General features: G+C 39.9%; 1 protein-coding gene across 1 annotated transcript in view; it reads right to left on the bottom strand.

Moving 5' to 3' along the window:
• The window catches only part of LOC128764929 (protocadherin-15-like), a 168,806-nt gene that overhangs the window by 20,294 nt on the left and 126,159 nt on the right, over nt 1–22,353 (bottom strand). Inside the window, exons 25-29 of the mRNA XM_053875217.1 lie at nt 13,806–13,915; nt 12,772–12,912; nt 8,776–8,903; nt 3,963–4,178; nt 2,292–2,380 (exon numbers count right to left, since the gene is read on the bottom strand). Of these exons, the coding sequence (XP_053731192.1) occupies nt 2,292–2,380; nt 3,963–4,178; nt 8,776–8,903; nt 12,772–12,912; nt 13,806–13,915 (684 nt within the window). The remainder of the gene's footprint in view (nt 1–2,291; nt 2,381–3,962; nt 4,179–8,775; nt 8,904–12,771; nt 12,913–13,805; nt 13,916–22,353) is intronic.

Below are 22,353 nucleotides of genomic sequence, written 5' to 3'. Positions count from 1 at the left end.
TACATCCAGAGTACATCTCCATCAAAGGCACTTCAAATGACCCCCCTCATGACACTCCACGCCGACCATGTGCTGAAGCTTTCTTTCCCACATTTGGCAGAACAACACTGCTCAAATCCTTCTCAGCCGGCAGCAAATCCACACCTCATTGCAGCCAATAAAGAAACGCTTTTCCGGCTCTCTTTGTCAAGGTGGATAAACAGTTGAAGCACTTTAGTAAAATGACCCCGGATCACCTGAAATGTGCGAAGATTGCAGATGGCATCACTGCAAAAAGATAATGACAAATCCTCTGTTTAAACAGCGGAGTCACAGCAGAGCAGGAAAAACACATCAGTTGCCTTTCAGAGAGAATCATAAATCTGAAGAAACGAACAGCCAGGCTTTCAACCAAAAAAGCAGCACAAACAGAGCAACTCCAAAAATGACCACCTGCTCACTATTCTTTGTTGCCTTGTGCTACCAGTATTAGAGCTGTTGCTGTAAGAGGAAGGTCAACATCTGAACATCTTACAGTCGTCCTTCACATTATGTTCGAAACCCTCCAACAAAAATTGGAAATCTGAGATCATTTCAAACACAGGGAAATGATACAATTGTCTCTGTGACTCGTACTTCTACTACAATCTTTAACTTTTATTTACTTGGGGGGGAGCGGCACACATACTCGGACCGGACCATTTAGGTACAGTAGCTTCAGTCCAGCTGGTCCCCGGACCTATAGAGTACATACGAAAATAAATTGGTTCTAATACATGCTCCATGAAGAGGACACAGTCCTCAGTGTCGTGACTTCTATACTAATCCAGCATGTAATTTTGTGAGGTATTCTTCAATGACAGAGCTGTGAAATCCGAAGCTTCACAGCAGGCCATGCCATGTTTAGGAACTGAATTGCGCGTTTCATTACCAGGCTTGAGGCCCATTTATGCTCAACGTTACGTACGGATCTGGATCTTGAGCAGTACCACCACGGGCATTGTTGCTGTTATTACCGAGACACAAGAAGACAAAACAATGGCGGAAATTCTGTAAATCTAATGGCCTTATCAACCATCACCTCCTACAACGCTGCCTCATTTTTCCTCTTTTGTGCAGGAGATATATTATCAATGCGTCTTCCCCAGTCGTCATGCTGGTTTTGTGTTTGTCGTTGTGATTAATAAAGATATATATTAGTGTACGACATCTAGCAATCTACGTAAAGAATGCATTGAAGCATGTGATCAGCGACGGTAAAAGGACAGGTAGATTTTTGGCGATGGAGGTCTCCCGTTTTGACCAGTCTTGCACAGCAGGATTCTTTGTAGTTAGTTTCCTCCCCACAGAGTGTGTGTTCACTCTGACATATGTCACATCACTGCAACAATGAAATTACGAGGCGGCAGCAGTGCTGATGTTCTCTGCAATGCTGGTATCTGCCTCCAAAATCCAAACATTTTGTGTCCAAACGTTCTCGTTTCTTTTCTTTTTACTATTTTGATTTTAGAATGTCTTCAAAAGAAACCTGATCATGATGCATTCACAGAAAAAGACAGAAATAGTAAATGTTCATCATTAAAAAAAAAGAAAAACAAATGTAATTTGTAATTTTTTATTACATAAGTACTTCAGAAATCCAAAATTCAACCCCCAATCTGGTCAAATAAGGAGCAGAGAACGGGCATTTGATTAGCAGCAAGGGTTTAGACCAAAACACCAGAGTTCACATTCAGAGTTCCAGTTTGAAAATGACTGTACACAAAAGAGCGTGTGTCACATGTAGTAGGAGGTGGACTCAAGGTCACCTGCCAGCCCTAGTTGAGATTTGAATGAGCAATTGCAATGTTTACGAGCCCATTGAAATACTCCATCAAATGTAGCAATTTCCCTCATCACTTCCACCGCCACCAGGCAAACTCTTGACTCTGTTTATTCACATGACCTCTGGGTCAAAGGACACACAGAAAAACCTCGGGTGTGAGCGAATATTTTTCTGGGGTTTGATCGCAGATGTGCTACAGTAGCTGTAATAGATGAAAAGAAAAACCTCTTCTGATTGCCAGAACTACCACCTTCCAACCTGCTGCCTGCTTTTATGGTGCTCTTAAATCCATTTACAACTGACAAAACAAGTGAAAATTCATACGGTCAAGTGACTAGATTGGGAAATTATGATTTTATGTGCCAGTTCTTGTTAGGGTGGAAACACTCAGGAATATATGGGGATATGGCGAGGCATTTTTTTCTAGTGACAAAATATTTTCTGTAATGTAATAGTCACAGTTAAATACTTGATTATTTAACCTTACCGTATAAGCTCCTCCTTTTTCTCCTCCACTAAAGTCGGGGGAACCGTTGACACGACAACCTGCATATCCAGAGCGTTGACCACAGAAACCTGAAAGACCACAAGTCAGACGGAGACAAAAGAACAGCTTCCAACAGGCTTAATTGAAGAGACTTCTGAGGGTGGTCAAGTTCTTCAAATGTTTTGGGTTTTTTTCTGGGATCACTAATTGCCTGTTTGTGTTGTTGCCAAGCAACTGACCTATCAGACCCAGATCTTGGAACTTGGGTTAAGTGAAGGAGCCTTGAAGTGAAACCCTGCGTTGTTCCTATGACATAAGGTTGTCGCCTGAAAATTAATGAGCGCTGTGGTTAAGCACACGCTTGCTCCCTCCCCGAACCCAGGCAATGTTCCAGACCCTTCTCCTGTCTAGTTAGGCTTATTAGCCAGACAGATTTCACAGAAACGCTAAACCAAGAGGAAAGATAAGAAGAGGAGGGGCCAACTGGATCACAGAGCGTGCTCAAGCCTGCCTTGGCACCACATTAGAAGCAACCCCCACACAGTTTGAACATGCAACCAGATGTGGATGGGAAGCTGAGACACAAATGCTGAACTAGCTGTGTCCTCTCTGTGTTCATAGATATGATGTTAAAACCTCTGGCCTCCATTAAACTGTAATTAGCTGGTTTGTCTTTCAGATTTATGCCAGCTGAAGCCTGAAAACGCACTGGTCCACCAAACTGATAAAAAAGAACTACACCCCTTTATCAGTCATGGCAGTCATGAATTGCTCTTATATAAGCGCTCACATTACTCATCCACGTCACTGTGTGTTACGATTTTTGTTATTTTCCAAAAAATATAAATGTAAATATTTTGGTTCCTTGTTCTGCGTCTTGGGTTATGACATGATGTGCGGGACACATCATGCGGACAGCTCACTGCTGGCGGTGTCTGCTACAGATGACAGTATTGAACTAGCAGGGAAAGAAATCGAACAAAGGCAGAGTTGCAAAATGTCAAAGTGAGTGAACTCAAAACTATATAATCACCTTGAGAGGCACAGTAAAAGGACTCTAATGACAAAGTAAACCATCCACACTTAAATGGAATAATTTTCTAATGTTTGCCGAACAGTGAACAAACAGTGCTGATGTTCCGTTTTCCCCTCTCTCGCAAGTCGAAAAAAATGCTTAGTGCTGAGGCCAGTGTCACCTACGGGTGGCCAACAGGAGACGTGACACAACAGTGCTTTGTACTCCTGCACCTAGTGATGGACAGGGACATTCTTGGTTGCAATGTGTTGTAAGTAGTTGTTTCTCTATTTTGCAAAAAAAATTGGCCAGTATCACTTAGTTTCATCACTTTGTGTCAGTTTTGGAATTTTTTTATTTGCATTCTAATTTATTTAAAAGCTTCGTATAGGTGGCTTTCACAGAGAGAGAACATTTTATTTTTAATTTAATTGCAATTTGTAATTTTAATTCAGTGATTTTGTGTGAGATTGTGCCCAAAGATGACCCCAAGACCCCAAACACGGTCAGGTAAACAGTTTGTCGGTTTAGATATAATGGTGAAAATCGAAACACTAAACCCCCAAAGTGTCAAGACTTGTAATTTGTAAAGTAACTTGAAATCTAACTTGGTTATGTTTAAATTCAAGTAATCAGTAAAGTAAGTTAGTACTTACAACAACCTCTGCGCTGCTGCTAAGACCTTTTCCGTAGTCATCTGTCGCAATTACTTCAAACTTGAAGTAGGACCTGCGCATGTTCCGGAACATCATTGCTGACTTGATGATGCCGGTGTAAGTTTCGATGACAAAGCTGTCCTGGCCTTCTGCTGTCGGTGGGATGATAAGGCGATATGCCATAGCACTATAGTTCCCAGTGTCTTTGTCAGTGGCCTGCAAATACAGTAATACCAGACAAATTATGACCAGGTTTTTGAGCTTGATGCGAGCAATACAAATCATCAGCGAGCCTTCAGTCTAGCAGGACTAGGAGCTTGGTTTGAATTTGAATGATCAAACCTAAAAAAATAAACACAATTTCTGTAGAGATCAAAAGGAGGCAAGGGGAAGAGTGCAGATTCATATGGTTGATCTCAGACAGAAAACTGGTAGCAAGAGTGAAAGGGATCCTGCATAGAACAGTGAGAGCTGCCATGGAGTACGGCTTAGAGACTGACACATAGGAAAGTAGCTGAGTAGAGATGCTTAGGTTTTCATCAGGAGTCACTATGGAGGACAAGAATAGATGCACATTGGAAGAAGAATGTCAGAAATGGTGCAACCAAATGAAAGGACAAGAAAAAGACAGCCAATGAGGTTTGTGGATGCTGTGAAGGACATGATGTATAAGTGGTGGGCACATGAGGTATCATGAGTGTGGTGGGGTTGATGAGAGAGTGTTCTTCATTATCTTGGCAAAATACATCTCAACCTTTGGAAAGGACTACGAACAACCAAATGTATTGATTTATATCTTAGAGCCATTTTCCCAACAAGTACAAGCACAGATTATCACATTGCCAGAGGTAAAAAAAAATAACATATATACAAAAAAAAAAAAAAAAAAAAAAAAAAAAAAAATATATATATATATATAAAAAAAAAAAAATATATATATATATATATATATATATATATATATATATTTTTTTTTTTTTTTTTTTTTTTTTTTTTTTTCAAGCCACGGCACCCTTGGTTCATTGAAAAAAAATCCTGGGGCACACCACTAAAGGAACCTCAGCCAAAGCACACGAGTCTTATAGAAAATCCCTCATCATTTGTGAAAAACTGTAGTACCCTTTTGCCAGGCTATTTGCAGAAACTAATTGCAGCAAATGTATTTGTTCAAATGTGTCCAGAAAGGGAGAAATATGGCAAAATATATCATGGTTTATTTATTTATTTAATTACTTTAAATAACCGTTTTGATTTTATCACTTCTCTTGTGCGTGGTTTATTGTAGTTTTGAGTTTCCAGTCAAATCCTCAGCATTTTTTGCCTGAACTTGCTTCAAAAAAACTATTAATCTTTCTCTCTACACATTTTGGAGTGCATTTACTTTGTTGTGCATTTAGTTTTTCGCCAACTTTGAAACCACAAAGCAAACATTGACAGTCCATGAGTATCAATAAAGTTTGGAAGAGAGACGTCACATTAGCTGTTAGCTCAGCGGTGAAGACAGTCTTTGGCGTCGCAGGATCACTCCCTCCAACGTTCTGTCGTCAAAGTGTGTGCTCAAATTAGAGGCGCATCAGGTTTAAAAACAGCTGGAAGTTGTGCATTTGACCGCCTTTTAAGATGTGAGTGTGTGGGAAGAGGAGTGTCGCGCACCACAGCAGCGCTGCTTTGACTTACGGACAGATCAGAGCATCAACACACTGTAGCTCTGCAGTATAGTGGAAAGAATGTCAGCCTATCCATGTGATCTCCTCACCTTGGTTGCCCGTCAACCCGTTCAAATTGTCATGATTTAATGGCATCACAACGCCCACCTCTATCTCCGGAAGAATTAGGTGAAACTGGATCATTTTCCCACGGCACATTAGTGTGCCGCGTCACCCCAGTTGAAAAATGCTGATCCAATGACTCTTTTGATAGTCAGCTAGTCATCCACTACCAGTATTAGTTGACTAGTTGTTATATGACGTGCGTGTCCTTTGATGTGTGCTTTGTGAAAAGGTAACATATTTTCAATGTTTTAGGTCGCGACAAGCCTCAGCCGACCGCAGAGACAGCAATGATGTCACGACTAGTCGACTCATTTACCGCCTGCAACTAGTCGACTGTGTCGTAGCAGCCCTGATCCTTTCAGAGAGAGGTCAAAAATTCGATATTTTAGTCAACTATAAAGGGTAGCAAACATAAAACGTGTGTCCTACTCCTAATTTATTGAAGTCTCATCCACCACCGCACAAATTTATGAAAATGAACTGTAAAAAATGATTTGCTGCCATACAGCGGAGGGAAGGTTAAAACCGAGCTATAGCCAGGATTCATTACCAAACAACTGGCAGTCTACAATAAAAGGCTGACCTTCTGACAACAGTCCTTTTGCAGCACATTATTGCTTCGTCTATTCATGTCTTGTAACAAACCATAATAAGCTGATACTGGTGTCACAACAGGAGTCGCGTTATCTCAAACTCAAGAGACGGCTGGAGCATTTCTGAAAGTAGATTCCTGTAATAGGTTTATGAAAAGCCTGTGTTTCTTCAGCTTATCTGCCCTTTCTATGTTCTTTGAAGATAATGTGGCCATAAAGACTGCCAAGCCCAGCTGGAATTCAAAGTGAACATTTGACATTCACATTAACTCAAGTAATTTAGAGACCCTATACATTGCATACGCCCAAATGGAAAATGATACTGAAAAGAAAGAAACTTGAAGGAAAAAAAAAAGACCTTGCAATAAGCATCAATTTTAAGAATCCATATCTGTCATGGCTGACACTGATGAATAGGGCCATTTTTTTGCCTCCTCAAGCTATTGACGGTGGAAAATATGAGATACACTGAAAGCATTTAAAAGCCTGCAAGAATGTGCGTTGTCCTCAGTAAAAAAATACAATGGCACTGAACAAAAGTTACTTGAAGAGCCTCAATTTGTCACTAACAGTACGACTATAGTATAATTATTAGTCACCATGAAGCTTCTATAATGAAATTTATATTGATCATTTCCTCAATAAATGTGACGGTCAGACTCTAGATTAAGGAACATTTCCAACCCAGAAAAACTCCTAATTTAGATATAAATCTGCAGCGTATTAGCCAGTAATTTTAATTTTACGATGGAATGGCCACTGAAAGTTCACTCTAAACAACACCATTATTACGTAGTATTAGCAGTAAATAATCAAGTCATTAGCTCTGCTGTCTATCTGTAATCTGATCTTTGAAACAAACACAAACAATTTTTTCCATAAGTGAAATAAAATTGCATAAGTGAAAAAAAAAAAAAAAAAAAAAAAAAAAAAAAAAAAAAAATATATATATATATATATATATATATATATATATATATATATATATATATATATATATATATATATATATATATAATTTATTTATTTATTTATTTATTTTATTTTATTTTATTTTTCCCAAAGATCAGATTACAGATAGACAGCAGAGTAATAATACACATTTGGCTCTAAATATTGTTTTAATAAAGTTCGGTAACAAAACAGTGGAACCATGACCAGCTTCCGCAGGAGTGTAAAGACACCAGTTGGGGGCGCTAATTTCTATCAGCAGGAGTATCAATCAGGGTTGATTAAAGGACAGCGTGTGTCCCAAAGAGAGCGTGAGGAAAATGCTTTGAAGTAATAGCTCTTCATTAAATGAAGGTCTTGACATTTCAAAACTGTAAAATAATGACGTACGTATTCTTCAGTAAGAATTTTATTCTACGCAAGACTATGACTGAGATATTTGATAACTGATTGTAAAGAAAAGACCAAAGTTCTATTAACATTTTGACAAGAAAAGTCACATTAAAAGATGAATCCTGTGTACAGTTTTGCATAGCAACTGTTACAGAAGTGAAAAGTCCAAGTTCATTTGTGTTTTCTCCAACATAAATTACATTATTAGCAAATAAAAAAAAAAAAAAAATCCCCAGGGGTGTTCTCACAGACTCTATTGACTCTCATGTCGAGTCCCTCCAGCTTCCTGTTTTGTTTTTCAGCTTTTGTTCCTGTTCTTGATTTGTTTTTTTGTGTTGTTCTGCAGAGGCGAGGTACATCTTTGGGCGACCTCCCCATCACCCCACTAGAGTGGTGACTGTTGGTGAACTCGCCGGCACCTCAAGCTTCCATTATGTATTTTTGACACTCTTTTGTTCGTTGCTACCTTTGGTCACACATTTATCCCTTCAACATTTTATGAATCTGTGCTCCATATTTTGGGGTCCAAACTGCGCATCGTCTTCGGTTGTCGAGTGCCCATGTGCCCTGAAGTTCAATTTCTAGTCTAACTTTCATTGGCAAAATGCCACATGGTGACCTCTCCAGTGTGTCACCCTTACCCTTATCTCGCTCTATATAGCCCGGATAGGCTCCACAGAATGTCAGAGCAGAACCCCAGATGGGAATATATCAACGTTAATCTAGTCTGAAATGACTCACTGCCACAACACATGAATCAAATAACAAAAAAAAACAATGTATAGTCTCAAGATGACCATAAAACCCTCTGTTTTCAGAGCTAGTTGAATATCAGACCCAATATCCAGCCATGCCTCCGTGATCACAGCGGGATTACATTCGGCCAATCCCACCTGAGACTAACGGTGCAAAGAGAGATCTTGAAGGTGAGATGTGCTCCGAGATAGAAAGAGGATATGAAACAGCCTCAGGGAGCAGATCGGATGAATTCTCCCACCCAGGACTGCAGGGAGAGTGTGATGAAGTGAAGTGGGGAATAGAATGAGGCAGTCCTCGCCATCTCCTTCAATAGGAAACAATAGCTAAGGAGGACTTTTTTCTTACCACTATCTTGAGTACAGAGCTGAAGATCTTAGCGTCCTCCGTCACTCCGCCGATGTACAGCTTCCTGGTGAATACAGGCGGGTGGTCGTTCTCATCGTGCACCTCAATGTACACCTTAGCTGTGTTAGCTAGGAGCAGAAAATAGTGATGAAAAACAAAGAACCACAAGACTCAAGATGCTACAGTACAATTGAAGTGTGTGTTCCTTTTGGAAGGTGCAGTCCCCCCCACAATTTAGCCTTGAAATTCTAATGTCAGTTTAATTTTCATAGTCCACCAACGGTACACAAATTCAAATGGAGGCCTCGATAGAAAGAAATGAAACTTGCTGTCAGTAAAAGATATGTAGCACATGTTTAACAGCAAAAAATATGGAATGTACAATAACCAAACCAAATTATTTAATATGTCAATGGCAGTTAAATAATTAGCCATCAGCAAACATCACAAGAAGACTAATTTAATATAACATCAATCTTGAATCAGTGGTTCTACAACATTAAAGAGAGAAATATAGAATTACCTGCCTCTTACTATCACTGTTAGACGTCTTATTATTGTTTGTTTGTTGAATGTAAGTGAAGGTTGCATGTCAGCTCTTATAGTTCATTAAAAAAAAAAAAAGAAAACTAGAATTGTTAATAATTTTGCATAAGTGAAATAAAAATAACAATAAAAGTGAAAGAGAAGTGAAAGATTTATTTTGGCTCAGCTAGTTTTACGACAGCCTGTGACATCACTTGCGTCGACAACCTGATCCGACAACGCTGACTATTGAGATGGTGGTAGTTGGGCAATACTGTCACCTGTCCAAACTTACGCATTTTTTTTTACATGGTGTCTTTTCTTTGTTTTTTATTACTGACTACTTGTGTTTCAATCTTCAATCATGTTCAAATACACCATATTGAAAGAAAAAAAAAACTGATAACCAAAAGTAACACTGAAACTAATAGAAACTTATTTAAAAAAAACAAACTCAAAGTCATTAAAACTAGCCAACCCAATCTAAAAATGAATTAAAACCAAGTGAATTTGAAAGACAAAAATTTAAAAGCAGATAAACGAAAAAAAAAATCAAAAACTATGATGACCTTGGTTTGCATCACTGACTTGAAAAACCCAAGAAACTAGTCTGCACAGTCCAAAAGAATAAATACCTAAACAAAAGTATTTCTCAAGTTCTTCCTCAGTCTCAACAGGAATTCCCACTCTTCCACTTTCTGAGCGAGTCGCTCTTACTGATGCATGGAAATACATTCCTGCGACAGCTCGAAGTGCCATGGAAACTTTCAAAGCAAGAGCCTACCAGGCACCTTTAAATCATGCTCCAAAAAAGCAAGACAAACAGATCACTTTTACAAAACAAAGGCACACATAACCTCAATTTCTAGGAGGATGAAGAGGCAGGGCATGACTAAACACCATCACACTTTATTTGTATGTGATGACAATGATCTTTGATGAAAGATATAAGACAGCTATTCTCCTTTTCGGTCAAGAGCAGTGAGACTTGACGAACAAGAATGTGAACAGACAGAGTAAATCTTCTCGAGGAAGTTGGAGTTGGGGAGTTGCTGAATATATCCCATATTTGATCAAGCAAATGCGCACATTTTGTCACTTTATTAACCAAATGGGTAGTTTAACCTTTCTATAGTTGGCCTATAAAACTGGCAGCCACCACTTCATCTCCTATTCAGGGCATAAAATATCTTGACTTAATGTGTCCAACATGGCAACATTTATTAAGGGCGGAGGACATTAAGGGCCATCCCGGTCTTCACAAAGCAAGTGATGAAAATACTGTACTGTTCACAGGGGCTTTAAGAAAGACTCAAAAGGATTTCCAGTGTGAGGCCCGTGAAGTCAGGTGGGGACTATAAAATGTCTTTTAACATAAAAATTACAAGTCCGCGGATGCAAATAACACACTCTCTCCTCGGTTTGTCTCTATAGGAGATTACAATGGAGTCCAACGAAGAGGCGTTCGATTTGATGTATTTTAATGGTGAGAACGCATGGGCTCATTCAGGGTCAGAGACCATCTTTCACTGGAGTTCATAGTCGACTTGTGATTTTCTGGAATTTCAAACCAAACGCCAAAAAAACGGGCTTCAGCCTTTTTTTAAAAATTATACATGAATATTATTCCTTAAATAAAACCTATCTTAAATCAATAAAATTATCAAGGCCGATGCTGATCTGGTGGAGTGTAGCCTCAACAGAGAGTGGAAGGCTTGAATGATGTTAATTTAATATAGAATATGTATGTAATGTATGAATATGTATGTATGTAATGCCAACATAAACTGAAAATGATCTCTCTCAATGCATCGATTCTTACGTCGATGAAGTGACCCCAACAACGTTCATTTATTGAGTGTTATTGTGGCTGCTTTCCAGCAAACTCAGGTTATACCCTAAATGTCAACAAGAAAATTCTCAAATGTTCAAGACGTGAAAACTTTATGCAGAGGGGAGATCATTTATACTGAAGAGTGTGACAGGACTGAGACTCAAAGGTTGAGGCCCGTCCTTCTTCTATAGTGTGGTAGAGTGTCCTCAGCTCCCATATCACAGTGTGGCAAAGCTGATCTCTAATAAAGAGGAGCAGCCCCCCACTACTATGGTGATCCTATGCTCTGTTTCCACAAAAGTCTGTCAGTCAGTCAGTCAACCATATTAAGTCCTTCCTGTCAACCAAAATGGGCCAAAAAAACAAACATAACAATCTCAAAGGGGGCCGAAGACTCCGTACCACACCAAAACCGGCACCGCCACTTAAGCAGCATAAAAACTAGAATGAATACAAACACATCTTTGAGGGAAGCCACCCATGATACAGGAAATCAGTCAAAACAAAATAAAAGTACTTCCATCAGGGTTTCAAAATGAAGAAATATTCTGAAAGGCATTTAGCTTTGAAACATAATCCAAGTATGTGTGCCGTCTCTGGCGAAGGCAGTGTCGCCTCACTTGTTTTGACATCATGGATGACAACGCAGTACATGTCAGCCCATCATGATGTGTTCGTCCTTAGACCCGAAAGTAGAACAGATATATGCTTGGCAACAATCTGCTTGACAAATATTATCTTTTGCTAATGTACACTTTTCACGTGTCAAACAGATGACACTGAGATAAAAAAAAATCCGATTGTGAGTGTAGGACATGCGGTCATCGCCCGGAAACAATTGGCACCGACTGGTCAACTAACCTGCTGGCAGGATACTGGTCTCTCAAAATGCTTCATGAAAGCGAATGTGATTGAGTGAACTGGTGATGCGTTCCGCCGCCGCTTCCACACATTTAGCTGCTTCTAGTGCGAGTCACTGCTTTGGGCGCTGCCGCAAACCACAACCGTTTTTATGGCAGTGAATGGATGGGCGTGAACAAACAAAATTTGAGTTGTGCTGGCAGCCATTGTTGTTGTTGTTAGCCAGAGTTACTGACAACAACAAAGAACCTGAATGAATGAGGAGTTGGAAGCATGTCTCCACCTCATCAGGGAGGAGAACAAGTTACTTACGTTGGATCCATCTGTGTGTACAGTGATGTGGACAGTCAGACAAAAAATTGAATAATTTATTACTTTCTTACTAAGTGTTTTCATGCTGTAGGAATGACAATAGATGTCCCTTGAAAAAATGTGGTGCTTGTGAAGGAACAGCCACGACACAATGAATGCAGATAATTTCACATTTTCCCTTCAGAAATACAAATAAATCCCTAAAAAATTTAAGGCAAATGAAGTTTGATTGTGTTTGATTTCATGGTTGAACAGTTTTAGTTAAATATTAATTCTCTGTTCTGTGTTTTAAAGTCCTAAAAGTTTCCCATAAACCTTTTTTGTTTAACAGATTTAAAAAAAAAATACCAGTCTCTGATGGAAAGACAAAATGGATAGACAGAGCTTTTCACCCAGAGAACACATCATTCTTCAGAAGAACGAAATGGTTTTCGAAATAACAGCGGTATTACTGTGAAACTTACTTTTGGAAGGCACACGCAGGTTTGACATGACCACGATCATCGAGTCGGCCTGGACTCTGAGGACGTAGCTGGTCACGTTTTCATAGTCCAGTGGTTTTGCAGTGGATATGACTCCAGTTTTGTTGTTTATTTGAAAGTGACCTGTGAACCAGACAGAAAAAAAAATTGAATTGGTCAGACTTGTGTTTCAGTTTTTCCTCACCGTCGTAACCATAAACATCAAGTAGAGTTGAAGACGCTCAGGTTTTTGTCAGAAGTGACTAGAAAGACAAGATCAGAACTGAGTACAAACGAGAGGGAAATACGTTTTGAGACGGAGTGAGATTGGCCAGATGGTTTGGGCAGGTGGAGAGAAGAGAGGAGAATTGTTGGACAAAGAATGAACGGAATTCGAATACCAGGTAAAAGAAGAATGGGAAGACAACCAATGAGGCTAGCAGATGCTGTAAATGAGGACGTGAAGCGGATTGATGTGATAAAAGCACAAGGAGGATAAGTTATGGTGGCGGAGACTGACTTGATGGGAAATGCCGAAGGAAGATGCTGGATTTCAGCAAAGCGAGGACGAGATTTTGCTCTTTGACTGCATTGATCCAGCTCTTATGAGTGTGAAACCGCAAAATGAAAAAAGTTCCATTACTACTGATATGCCACTGACAACCTATCTCGGCACTCTCTTCAGGTCCTTTGTATCGCATCCATTTAAGAGTCATGTCCCTTTTTATTCACAGCATCCTCTTTTTTTTATCTTGTATTAAACAATAATGACAACGTAAAAGCTGCCGGCATCTTAGTCTAACTGTCTGACTGCAGTGGTGAAGGCCCTCATTATTTATTAAACAATCACATTCAAATATTTGGTTAAATCCACCAGTCAATAGCATTAGTGGGGAAGCGTAAATGCTTCGCCGAGACGGCACAATTTCCACCGGCTTTAGAGTCACTATTGTTTTTCAAATAGATTCCCGCAGCAAATCCCTCAATATTTGCAAAATGGTGTAAGATAATGAAAAGAAATGGTGTGGAGCACTTACCCAAATCATTTCCTCCCACGATTGAATAAAAGATTGTCTGGTTGATAGCGGCGGCGAGAACCGTCCCGACTGGAGTCCCGAGCGGAGCCAACTCGCTAATTGAAGAAAACCTAGAAAGACACGGATGACACAGTTTAAAATAATAAAATTAGGAATAATGACACTGCTGAAAACGAGGGCAGCGATTCAACGGCGAGCTGTCAGACGAAAACGTTCCAGTGGAAGTTTCTCATCATAATTTCAATGGCTGAATCATCACTTATGCATGGAGAGGATTAGACATCAATTACTGCTATTGTATAAACATCTGGGATCTATTTCAACCATTTGCACATTCATTTATCGCTCTCTGGCGGAAGAGATCGCAGAAAGGTCTGAGGTTTGTGCGAGAGGCAGCAGGGATGCGTTCACTCCAGAATAAATCCATCAAAATGACTTGTCATTAGCATTTTAGTTGTGTTTTCTCTAAAATCACAGAGCATGAACTCTGCAGGGTCATCTCCGCCAGCCACCATCTTTGTTGATGATATAAATCCTTTTTAATGGATGGAAAGCATGGATTTTTCATAGCACTCTGTGATTTAAATCCCATTTGCCCCTTCCAAAAAATATGTTTATATCGCTCAAACTTCACCTTTAAGTTGAGCTACCCTTTGTTTCATAGCAATTTTTTGTGTATGAACTAAAGCCACGGTTTGCCAGTCTGTGTCCCAAACTTTTCAACGACTCCTCTTTGACCTTTATTCACATTGATGGTGAATTTAGACATGGATTTAATAACCACACAAGCAAAGCACTGGATTTTTTTTTTTTTTATCTAGTTGGTACTTTCAGAAAACAAAGCAGCTAGGAAAAAATCGTGGAAAAAAAGTCATCCCATCAACAGAGACGGAGAATATAACTTGCAATATTGTTGCTTATGCTGGATTTATGACCTACATTATGCAAACGCGCATAAAACCTGCTGAAAAGTCACTTTCAGTTCAGCCTGAAACACACACTCACACGTACTCTACAAGTCAGACAGAGAAATAAATACATAATTTATGCAATGAAGCACCAAAAAAACAGTCTTAACAGAGGCTGGTTGTTAATTTCGGGAATACAAAAACAGTTCACGCACAGAACGGTGTGTGTTGTGTGTGTGTGTCAATATATTTGGAGAGATTCTCAAAACATTTGGAGGGATGCGACTGTGACTGTACCCCTCTGGCAACCACAAGCTCTGGAGATAATATTTAAATTTTTAATACTCACTCTCAAACCTCTTGCCATTTAGAGGCAGTGAAACGATGAATACACTTTACTCAAACAGACAACATCCGGTGGAAAGTTTTTCACACAAACCTCCGTACAGAACGAGGGATGAAAAACATCAATAAATGATGCACCAAACTGGAAGTTAAACCACACAAAGGTGGAAAAAATAATGACGTTGCTTTAACTTGGAATAACTGTTGCAGATTCCCTCCTCATGTAAAACAAATACCAAATCCATCACCGTCTGTTTACATCGACCATCAAGTGATCACGACCACCATCTTGTACAGTCTGGAGTACAGAAAATATCACGGGTGTCAGCTTGACCTTCGAATGTGATTAATCTGGACCGGAGTCAGCTGCAACACAACAACAGAATCTGGAAAGATATCAATAAAGAGGAATTATAGTTTTTCTCGATCAGTGATGGAATGAAAAGACTGAGCAGAAGTATTCCATTACCTCACTCGTCTTATGCAACAAAAACAGGCATTCATTTGTTGTCTACAATATGAATTGGAGGTAAAAGAAAGTAAGAGTAAACAGACTGACCGAAGGCAACAAATTTCGGGTGACTAAGGGGATCTCTAGGTACATTTGGAACAGTTAGAGTAGATTACAAGAGTGCATAAGATAGCGAATCTGTACACTTCTGGAAACTGCTGTTGTCAATATATTTCTTTGTCAATCTACAAGTTCCCATACAGGTTCCAAAGAGACCAATAATGTTTTATCATTTCTAAAACATATAAATTAAATTTGATATGACTTGAGTTGGATGACAAAAACTATTTCATAATTTTTTCTTTCATTAATGCAAAATAATTGACTCTGCTGCTAACCTTCAAGGCTATCTGAAATTTTCTTTTTTTTTTTTTTTTACTTATTATCCATTTATATTCATCTCTTTTGAACATTTCCCTCCTTAAAAATATACTTGACGCCTCATCACATTATTTTTGTCTCATCTTTCATCTTTCTTAAAATTAAGCTGAGTTGAGAAACGACAACAAACTGTTTTTTGCATCATGTTGTTGGAGTTACTCAATCTCAAAATGTAGAGAATTTATAGGTAGACTGTATAAGTAGATCATTATAAAGACAAGTTACCATGCAATGAATATGTCTATCTGTGACCTTTGCATTAGCAAATTTGGCTGTTGACATCAATCCACCAGCAGTTTGTTAGGAAAACTAAAAAAAAGCACTCAGAGAGCGCAAACCTCCAGAAAGCACCTTCAGTTATCCCCCAACAAAATGACAAAGTATCCATAAAAACCAAAATAGAAATCCAAATGGCACAAATGCTAAAGATACGTCGATGTATCTGCCATTGTGTCAATGCCAAAGAATCCTTCAAAAAAAATTCCTTGATCCAGATCACTGTCCAAATTGAATCCCTTATTTCTTGTCCCATTTTACATATTTCCAGAAAATGTAATGCAAATCCTTGCATAACTTTCAACTTAATTGGAACATAGACAAAAAGATACTACAGAAATCACTGTAGTGTTGTACAAAGATGGGCGGATCAGAGTGTTTTAAAGCTTACAAGCCAGGAAGTGTTGGCATCCTTGGTTTCAGTCAATATCGACAGCTCGATAAGAAACTCTAACTACAGCACTAATTCATGAATGCACCTCACTGTCAAGCCATTTACCTTGGGCATGGGCTAAAGACTTCACAAACTGTAAAATCGGTGTTTGGTGGCACAGTTATTGTCCCCTGCGATCAGACATTATTTTAATCTGACTTCTGACAAGTCACTGGAACAATGTGGGTTTTCTCCTGGGCTCCTATATGTTTGCACATTTTCCCAGAGGGATTCATTAAAGACAACCTAACTAACAAACGTTATGGAAACAAATTCAAGGGAGCAAAACATTAAAGCTTAAATCTATAAATACACACTTGTCGCCACATAAATTCCCATTGCAGGGGTCCTGTCCTGCCATTTTAAAGCCATGGGCTTTAAAAATGATATTGGAGACCAGTGGATCAATGCAGCAAGATTCTTTTAAAACTAATTCAATATTGATCTATTGCCATATTAAATATAAATGTAGAATGTGTTGTGTGAACCAGAGACTCATCTGATTCTTCCCCCAGTGTCTGGAAAGCAGGGAGAATGGGGCTATTGGTGTCAATCGATGCTCTCAGGCCTTCTGAATGAAGTTTCACCTATGTTTACAAAATTCAAAATAAATTCTGAATACTGAAACCATAACTGCACTATAACTATAACTGGGAAAATGGGTAGGAGAGTCGAACATTTTCTATGTATAAATAAGTCAGAAAAGCGGATGATTAGTGAGCAAAGCAGCACCGCTTTCACATGCATGAATATTTCCTCAAAAGGGAAAGTGTTTAGTTAACAGCGGGTAACATGGCGTGACTGCTAGAAAGGAGCTGTGCTGACATGTTAATTGCTTCCCTGCAACGTCCTTTTGCGGTATGAACAAAGGTGCAATGTGGCGGCAGGCAGTTGCGAGCCACACGGAATTAGCTTTAGTAGATGTACATGAAGTGAGAGTTCGAACTCAGGGATAAACTTTCACAACCATCAAAGCCTCAGCACTAGACTACTGATGATATTTGGCTTCTCCACGCTTATTCATTTCTATAAGACTGCTGGTGAATGTACCAACATTCAGTTTATCTTTATCAATAAACGCAGGCTACAAAATTAATTCTGAACACAACCCCGATGCCCGTTCCTCTGCTGTGTGATTTCTTCCTTAAAAAGAAGATATGTGCACATAGAGAAACACGGTACATCTCTCTGTGGGAGTACATTTGGAACTGGCGTGCCAAACACAGTCTGCAAGGTTGGTTTTTTGGGGGTAGTATTTTGTGCCCCACAACCTTTTTTATATTGGTGTGGGTCACATACAGTGTAGTAGAGATGTACAGATGTATTACATATCACAGTTTGTATGACTATCAATATTGTTGTGGTACCAGTATCCACCCTTCTCCGCTGAGTGCAGCCAGTGTGGCCAAGTCAAGTTTGGAGTGAATGTAGAAGTGAATCGCTTTTGCCGTTTAGAAACTGAGATGGGATTATTGCGTAGTAGTTGAGTCATTTGAACGGCTATTAAAAAAAAAAAAAAAAGAGAGTGGATGTGCACTTACGGTTCTTCTATGCTAATTGCCCCATGAGTCGGCACTACCCATATTGAATTTCAATGCAAACCCTGGAGATCCATGTTAAACGCTAGAGGTCATGTGCAGTTAAAGGTCGTTCAGTCAAGGCGACGTCGATCATCATTTGGTGCAGTGAGAGAAGTTTTGCGATTTATTTAGTCCAACAGGGAAAATACTCTCTTTGTTCTGAAGTGGTTTTCTTTGACTCTTCAAGTATAGGCTTAAGAGAAATCACACCTGAAGTGGTGCTCAGTTGAATTGTTTTTTCACTCTCCGACCATCACTTGAGGGGAAGAAGGAGAATGGAACAGGTTCCATGCGTTGCCTTAAGCTTGAGTCTAATGGAATATTTCTTGCAGTCACCATTTGGGTTGTTGATACAGATTGGACCTGTATTTGAAATACTCAAGACAAAACTGTAGCAGGAAAAATAAAAAAAACAGCAAACAAATGTCAAAGACCCACTTATGCAACAGGCAACAGAGCAGAAAATTCATATGGGCTATAAACATCAGCTGAGGGCGTGTGACAGGGAGAAGGATAATTTGGCAACATGTCCACGGGCAGCAGTGGAGAGTCTCCGTGTCAACATGAGATGGAATGAGTGACACGCCACAGAGAGGCGCGGGCGGCACACAGGTGTCAGCGCGCACTCTGCCCCGCGGCACATGGCGGAGTGATGCTTACAAGACAGAGCAGAGGCGTAGAAGCCATGTCGCAACCACCGGCGCAAAATGAACTTAGCTGTCTCTCTCTTTACCGCTTCCCCACCATGCATCTGCGCTGCACGGTGAAGAGGAAACAATCCGGAGAAACAAGCTGCCATCTCCAGCAGTAATTACCTAAAACAGCCACCACCTCACGGATGTGCTTAAACACATTTCAGCCGGCGCGATAATGACACTATTACGCCTGAACAATAATGATTCATCTTAATTCGATGATTGTCGGGTTGGAATGTGCGAGACACTTTATTAGGGAGTAATTATGTCACCCAGAGGACTTGCTTGTTTGTTCCCAGCTAGGAACACAGTTGGAAGGGCACATTGAATTCAGTCAGAATACACGGCTGAGCATCATTTTATACCCCCAAAGAGAAAACAAACTCTATATAGGAGGCCATATGTATTTTTTTCATATATGATCCATTGTTCCGCCTGACCCAGTGTTTATAGAAGCAGACTGAACAAGGAGGCTCAGGCCTCTCCCTCCTCTCCAGTTCCTCAGTGGGAATTGACAGCCTTCCAACATCAGTTGTGAGACGTAATCTTTCCATCCTGCCCTTGCAGTGGACATGCCTGAAACCCCTCACCAGGTAGGAGACACCACCACATGGCCAAATTTCTCACCCTTGGTCTCCACTGAAATCGCACACACTGCATAAACTAAACGCTACGTATGAGACTCAAAAGATGGGGCGTCCCATCTTAAGAAATAAATGCACACCTGTTGATTACACGGTACAACTTTCACTGTAATAAAAAATAAATAATTTTAAAAATCAGACAAAGCCACCATAAAAATTCAGCCAGCTAGGGATGGGCATCGAGAGCATTCAAAATGGTCAGAAATGGTTAAGAAATGTTCAGTTTGGTGCTCGACTGTGAAGTCCAACTCAACTCGCTACGGATGCTGCGTGTTCTCGGTGGCGTGTTACCGCTGCCGGCTGCAGCTGATCGCGGTTATGTTTGAGCACCAACGGCTTGTAAAGCATTTGCAAGTATGGCTTTGTTTCGTTTGCAAAGATGATGTGATTTAGGACAACAGAATCAAAGTCTAACAATGAAAATGTGTTCGTGTTTGATCAGTGATGCTGGACACCCCAGAGCTAACAACTAGCTTGACATTAGCATGGTGCCAGCTATCGTCATAGTAAATTGTCTTGTTTTGAATCATGCTATGCACATCAGGTTCACTACCTTGCTTGTTTTTATAGTGATGTAGCGAAGTGTCCCCAGTGTGTCTCATCTGGAAGCATGAAAATGTTAAATACTTAGTCAAAATACATTTTAAATATGTGCATTAATTCAACACCTTCAGCGGAGTGACCATGCTGTTTAACCACCTATCAAAATTAAGTTAAAACACTAATTTGCCATGCTCAGTGGTACATATAAAAACAATTTTAGTATGTCAGCCCGAATGTGTTATTGACTCAGGGGTAAATCCAAAAAGATTACAGGTTGTGTTCGGTAAAAAGGGGGAATGGAGGAGAGATGGAATTATTACAAATAAACGAGAAAAAAAAACAGAACTACAGAAAGATCGTGAAACCATTCATTCAAAAAGAAAATGGTGCACGGTCTGGCAGTCACTGTATTACAAAGTAATTTCATTTGGCACGGGTTTGAATCTCTCTGGAGCGAGCTTTGCTCTGCTGCAAATATTGTTACGGGGGAAAACAAACTGGGAACCAGCCATCTTTTTGGGCAGCTACAGATGCTTTGTGTGGGGTAAAACTTAATTGTCATGGGTATAGAGTCATTTTGAATCTTTAACATAACTGAAAGAGCTATAAATATATATATGGAAAAAAGTAATTTTAACTCCCTTTTTTGCTGCATTTAATAAATATTTTTTTTAAATGCCCCACTAAAACAAACAAACAAAACCCTAGTTTTACTATTTTAATTCCAACATTTTGATTGATTGAGTGCCTTTAAATTTTTACATGTCAGCAGCATAGAACACTAAATACAAACATTAAAGACAGACACACATACACAAAGCAACAACAAAGAACCGATTAGGACAACATACTCAGCACTGTAGAAACAAATAAATTGAGAAAAATACATAATAAAAAACAACCAAAAAGCCCAACAGTGCCGGTGGGTCCAGCCTTGCACCGTGAGAGCGACAGACTAGCTTTGGAGCTAGTGTGAGGCTGTGGGAGTCACGGAGCAATGGCTCCACAGCCTCACTGCCACAGAAGTTGGACCAGCGCCGCTACAGTAGCTTGTCATTCCGTCGTCACTCACATCACATTGAGAGACGGTCATTCCCCACAGTGATGGACAGTCAGTTTCTCCACTCTAACCCTGGCACAACTCCCCTGTCTGTCCTCCACAGCACCAGAGAAGCACCAGCCAGGCCACTTCTCCAGCACTGAGTTAGCAAGAAATAACTAACTGCTGAGTGCAGACAGCGGCAGCAGTAAGGAGCAGGGTCTATGGAACACCGGTGTATCACTGCCCATGCTGAGTCAAGCAAATCCACAGAAAACCAAGAAAAAAAAAAAACAAAATTCAGAAAGAGCTGCCCAAGTAACTGGCTGCCACTTGTACAGATGCCCTTCTTATATCATATATAACAAGCATCAAAGAGAAATGTGAATTTCGAAGCGTGACTCGCAATATCAATGCTCCTTATTTATATATTTTTTCACATTTTATTTTCTTTATATACCAAGTGACATATTGCAGTATGCATAGTGAATGCAGCGCCATCTCATGGCTAACCCCAACTCTGCTACCAACTCTGAACGTCTGCTACAACCCTTCGGTTGACATGACTCAGTTCAAGTGCACATGTGCACAAGTCCAACATCACGACCCCTTCGCCCTTCAAACCAAAGTGTCACCAAAGCCCAAGTCCTTCGCCTAACTACACCCTCAACTCCTCCCAAGACAGCGGCAAACGGCACGTTAGTCTTCATCACCCACAAAACCACCTCTTCATGCCTTCATTGAAAAGAATACTGCAGTCAGATCTTCAACAATACAACCTCTCTCTAGACTGCTTTAACTCCAAACCTCACTGCTTTACTTCTCACCCACTCCCACACATCATCCACATACTCAACCCTAATCCATCTCATCACTCACTAATCCCTCCACTCGCCCGGCTCCTCCCACCGCAACTGACCCATTCACCAGCAGCATCCTCTGTCTAGTCTTCCTTCTTCAGTCATGACCCTCATGATGGTGTTAATACGCCGTTGAGATTTCACTGCTATTGCAGTGACGGCTTTTAATCTAGTTATCCCAGTGACTTTATAGCAGGGATATGAACACCAGCACTGAATGTCATTAGATCTACACCCCAAACATCAAGAAGATCCAATGACAGCAGCAGATGACTAAATATGACCATGAATTTAACAGGGTGAACGGGCCAGACATTGACAAACAATATTGTA

The sequence above is a fragment of the Synchiropus splendidus genome, chromosome 9 (genome assembly GCF_027744825.2).
Source record: "Synchiropus splendidus isolate RoL2022-P1 chromosome 9, RoL_Sspl_1.0, whole genome shotgun sequence".
NCBI classification, from domain to species: domain Eukaryota; kingdom Metazoa; phylum Chordata; class Actinopteri; order Syngnathiformes; family Callionymidae; genus Synchiropus; species Synchiropus splendidus.
This window is presented reverse-complemented; position numbering and strand designations above follow the sequence as displayed.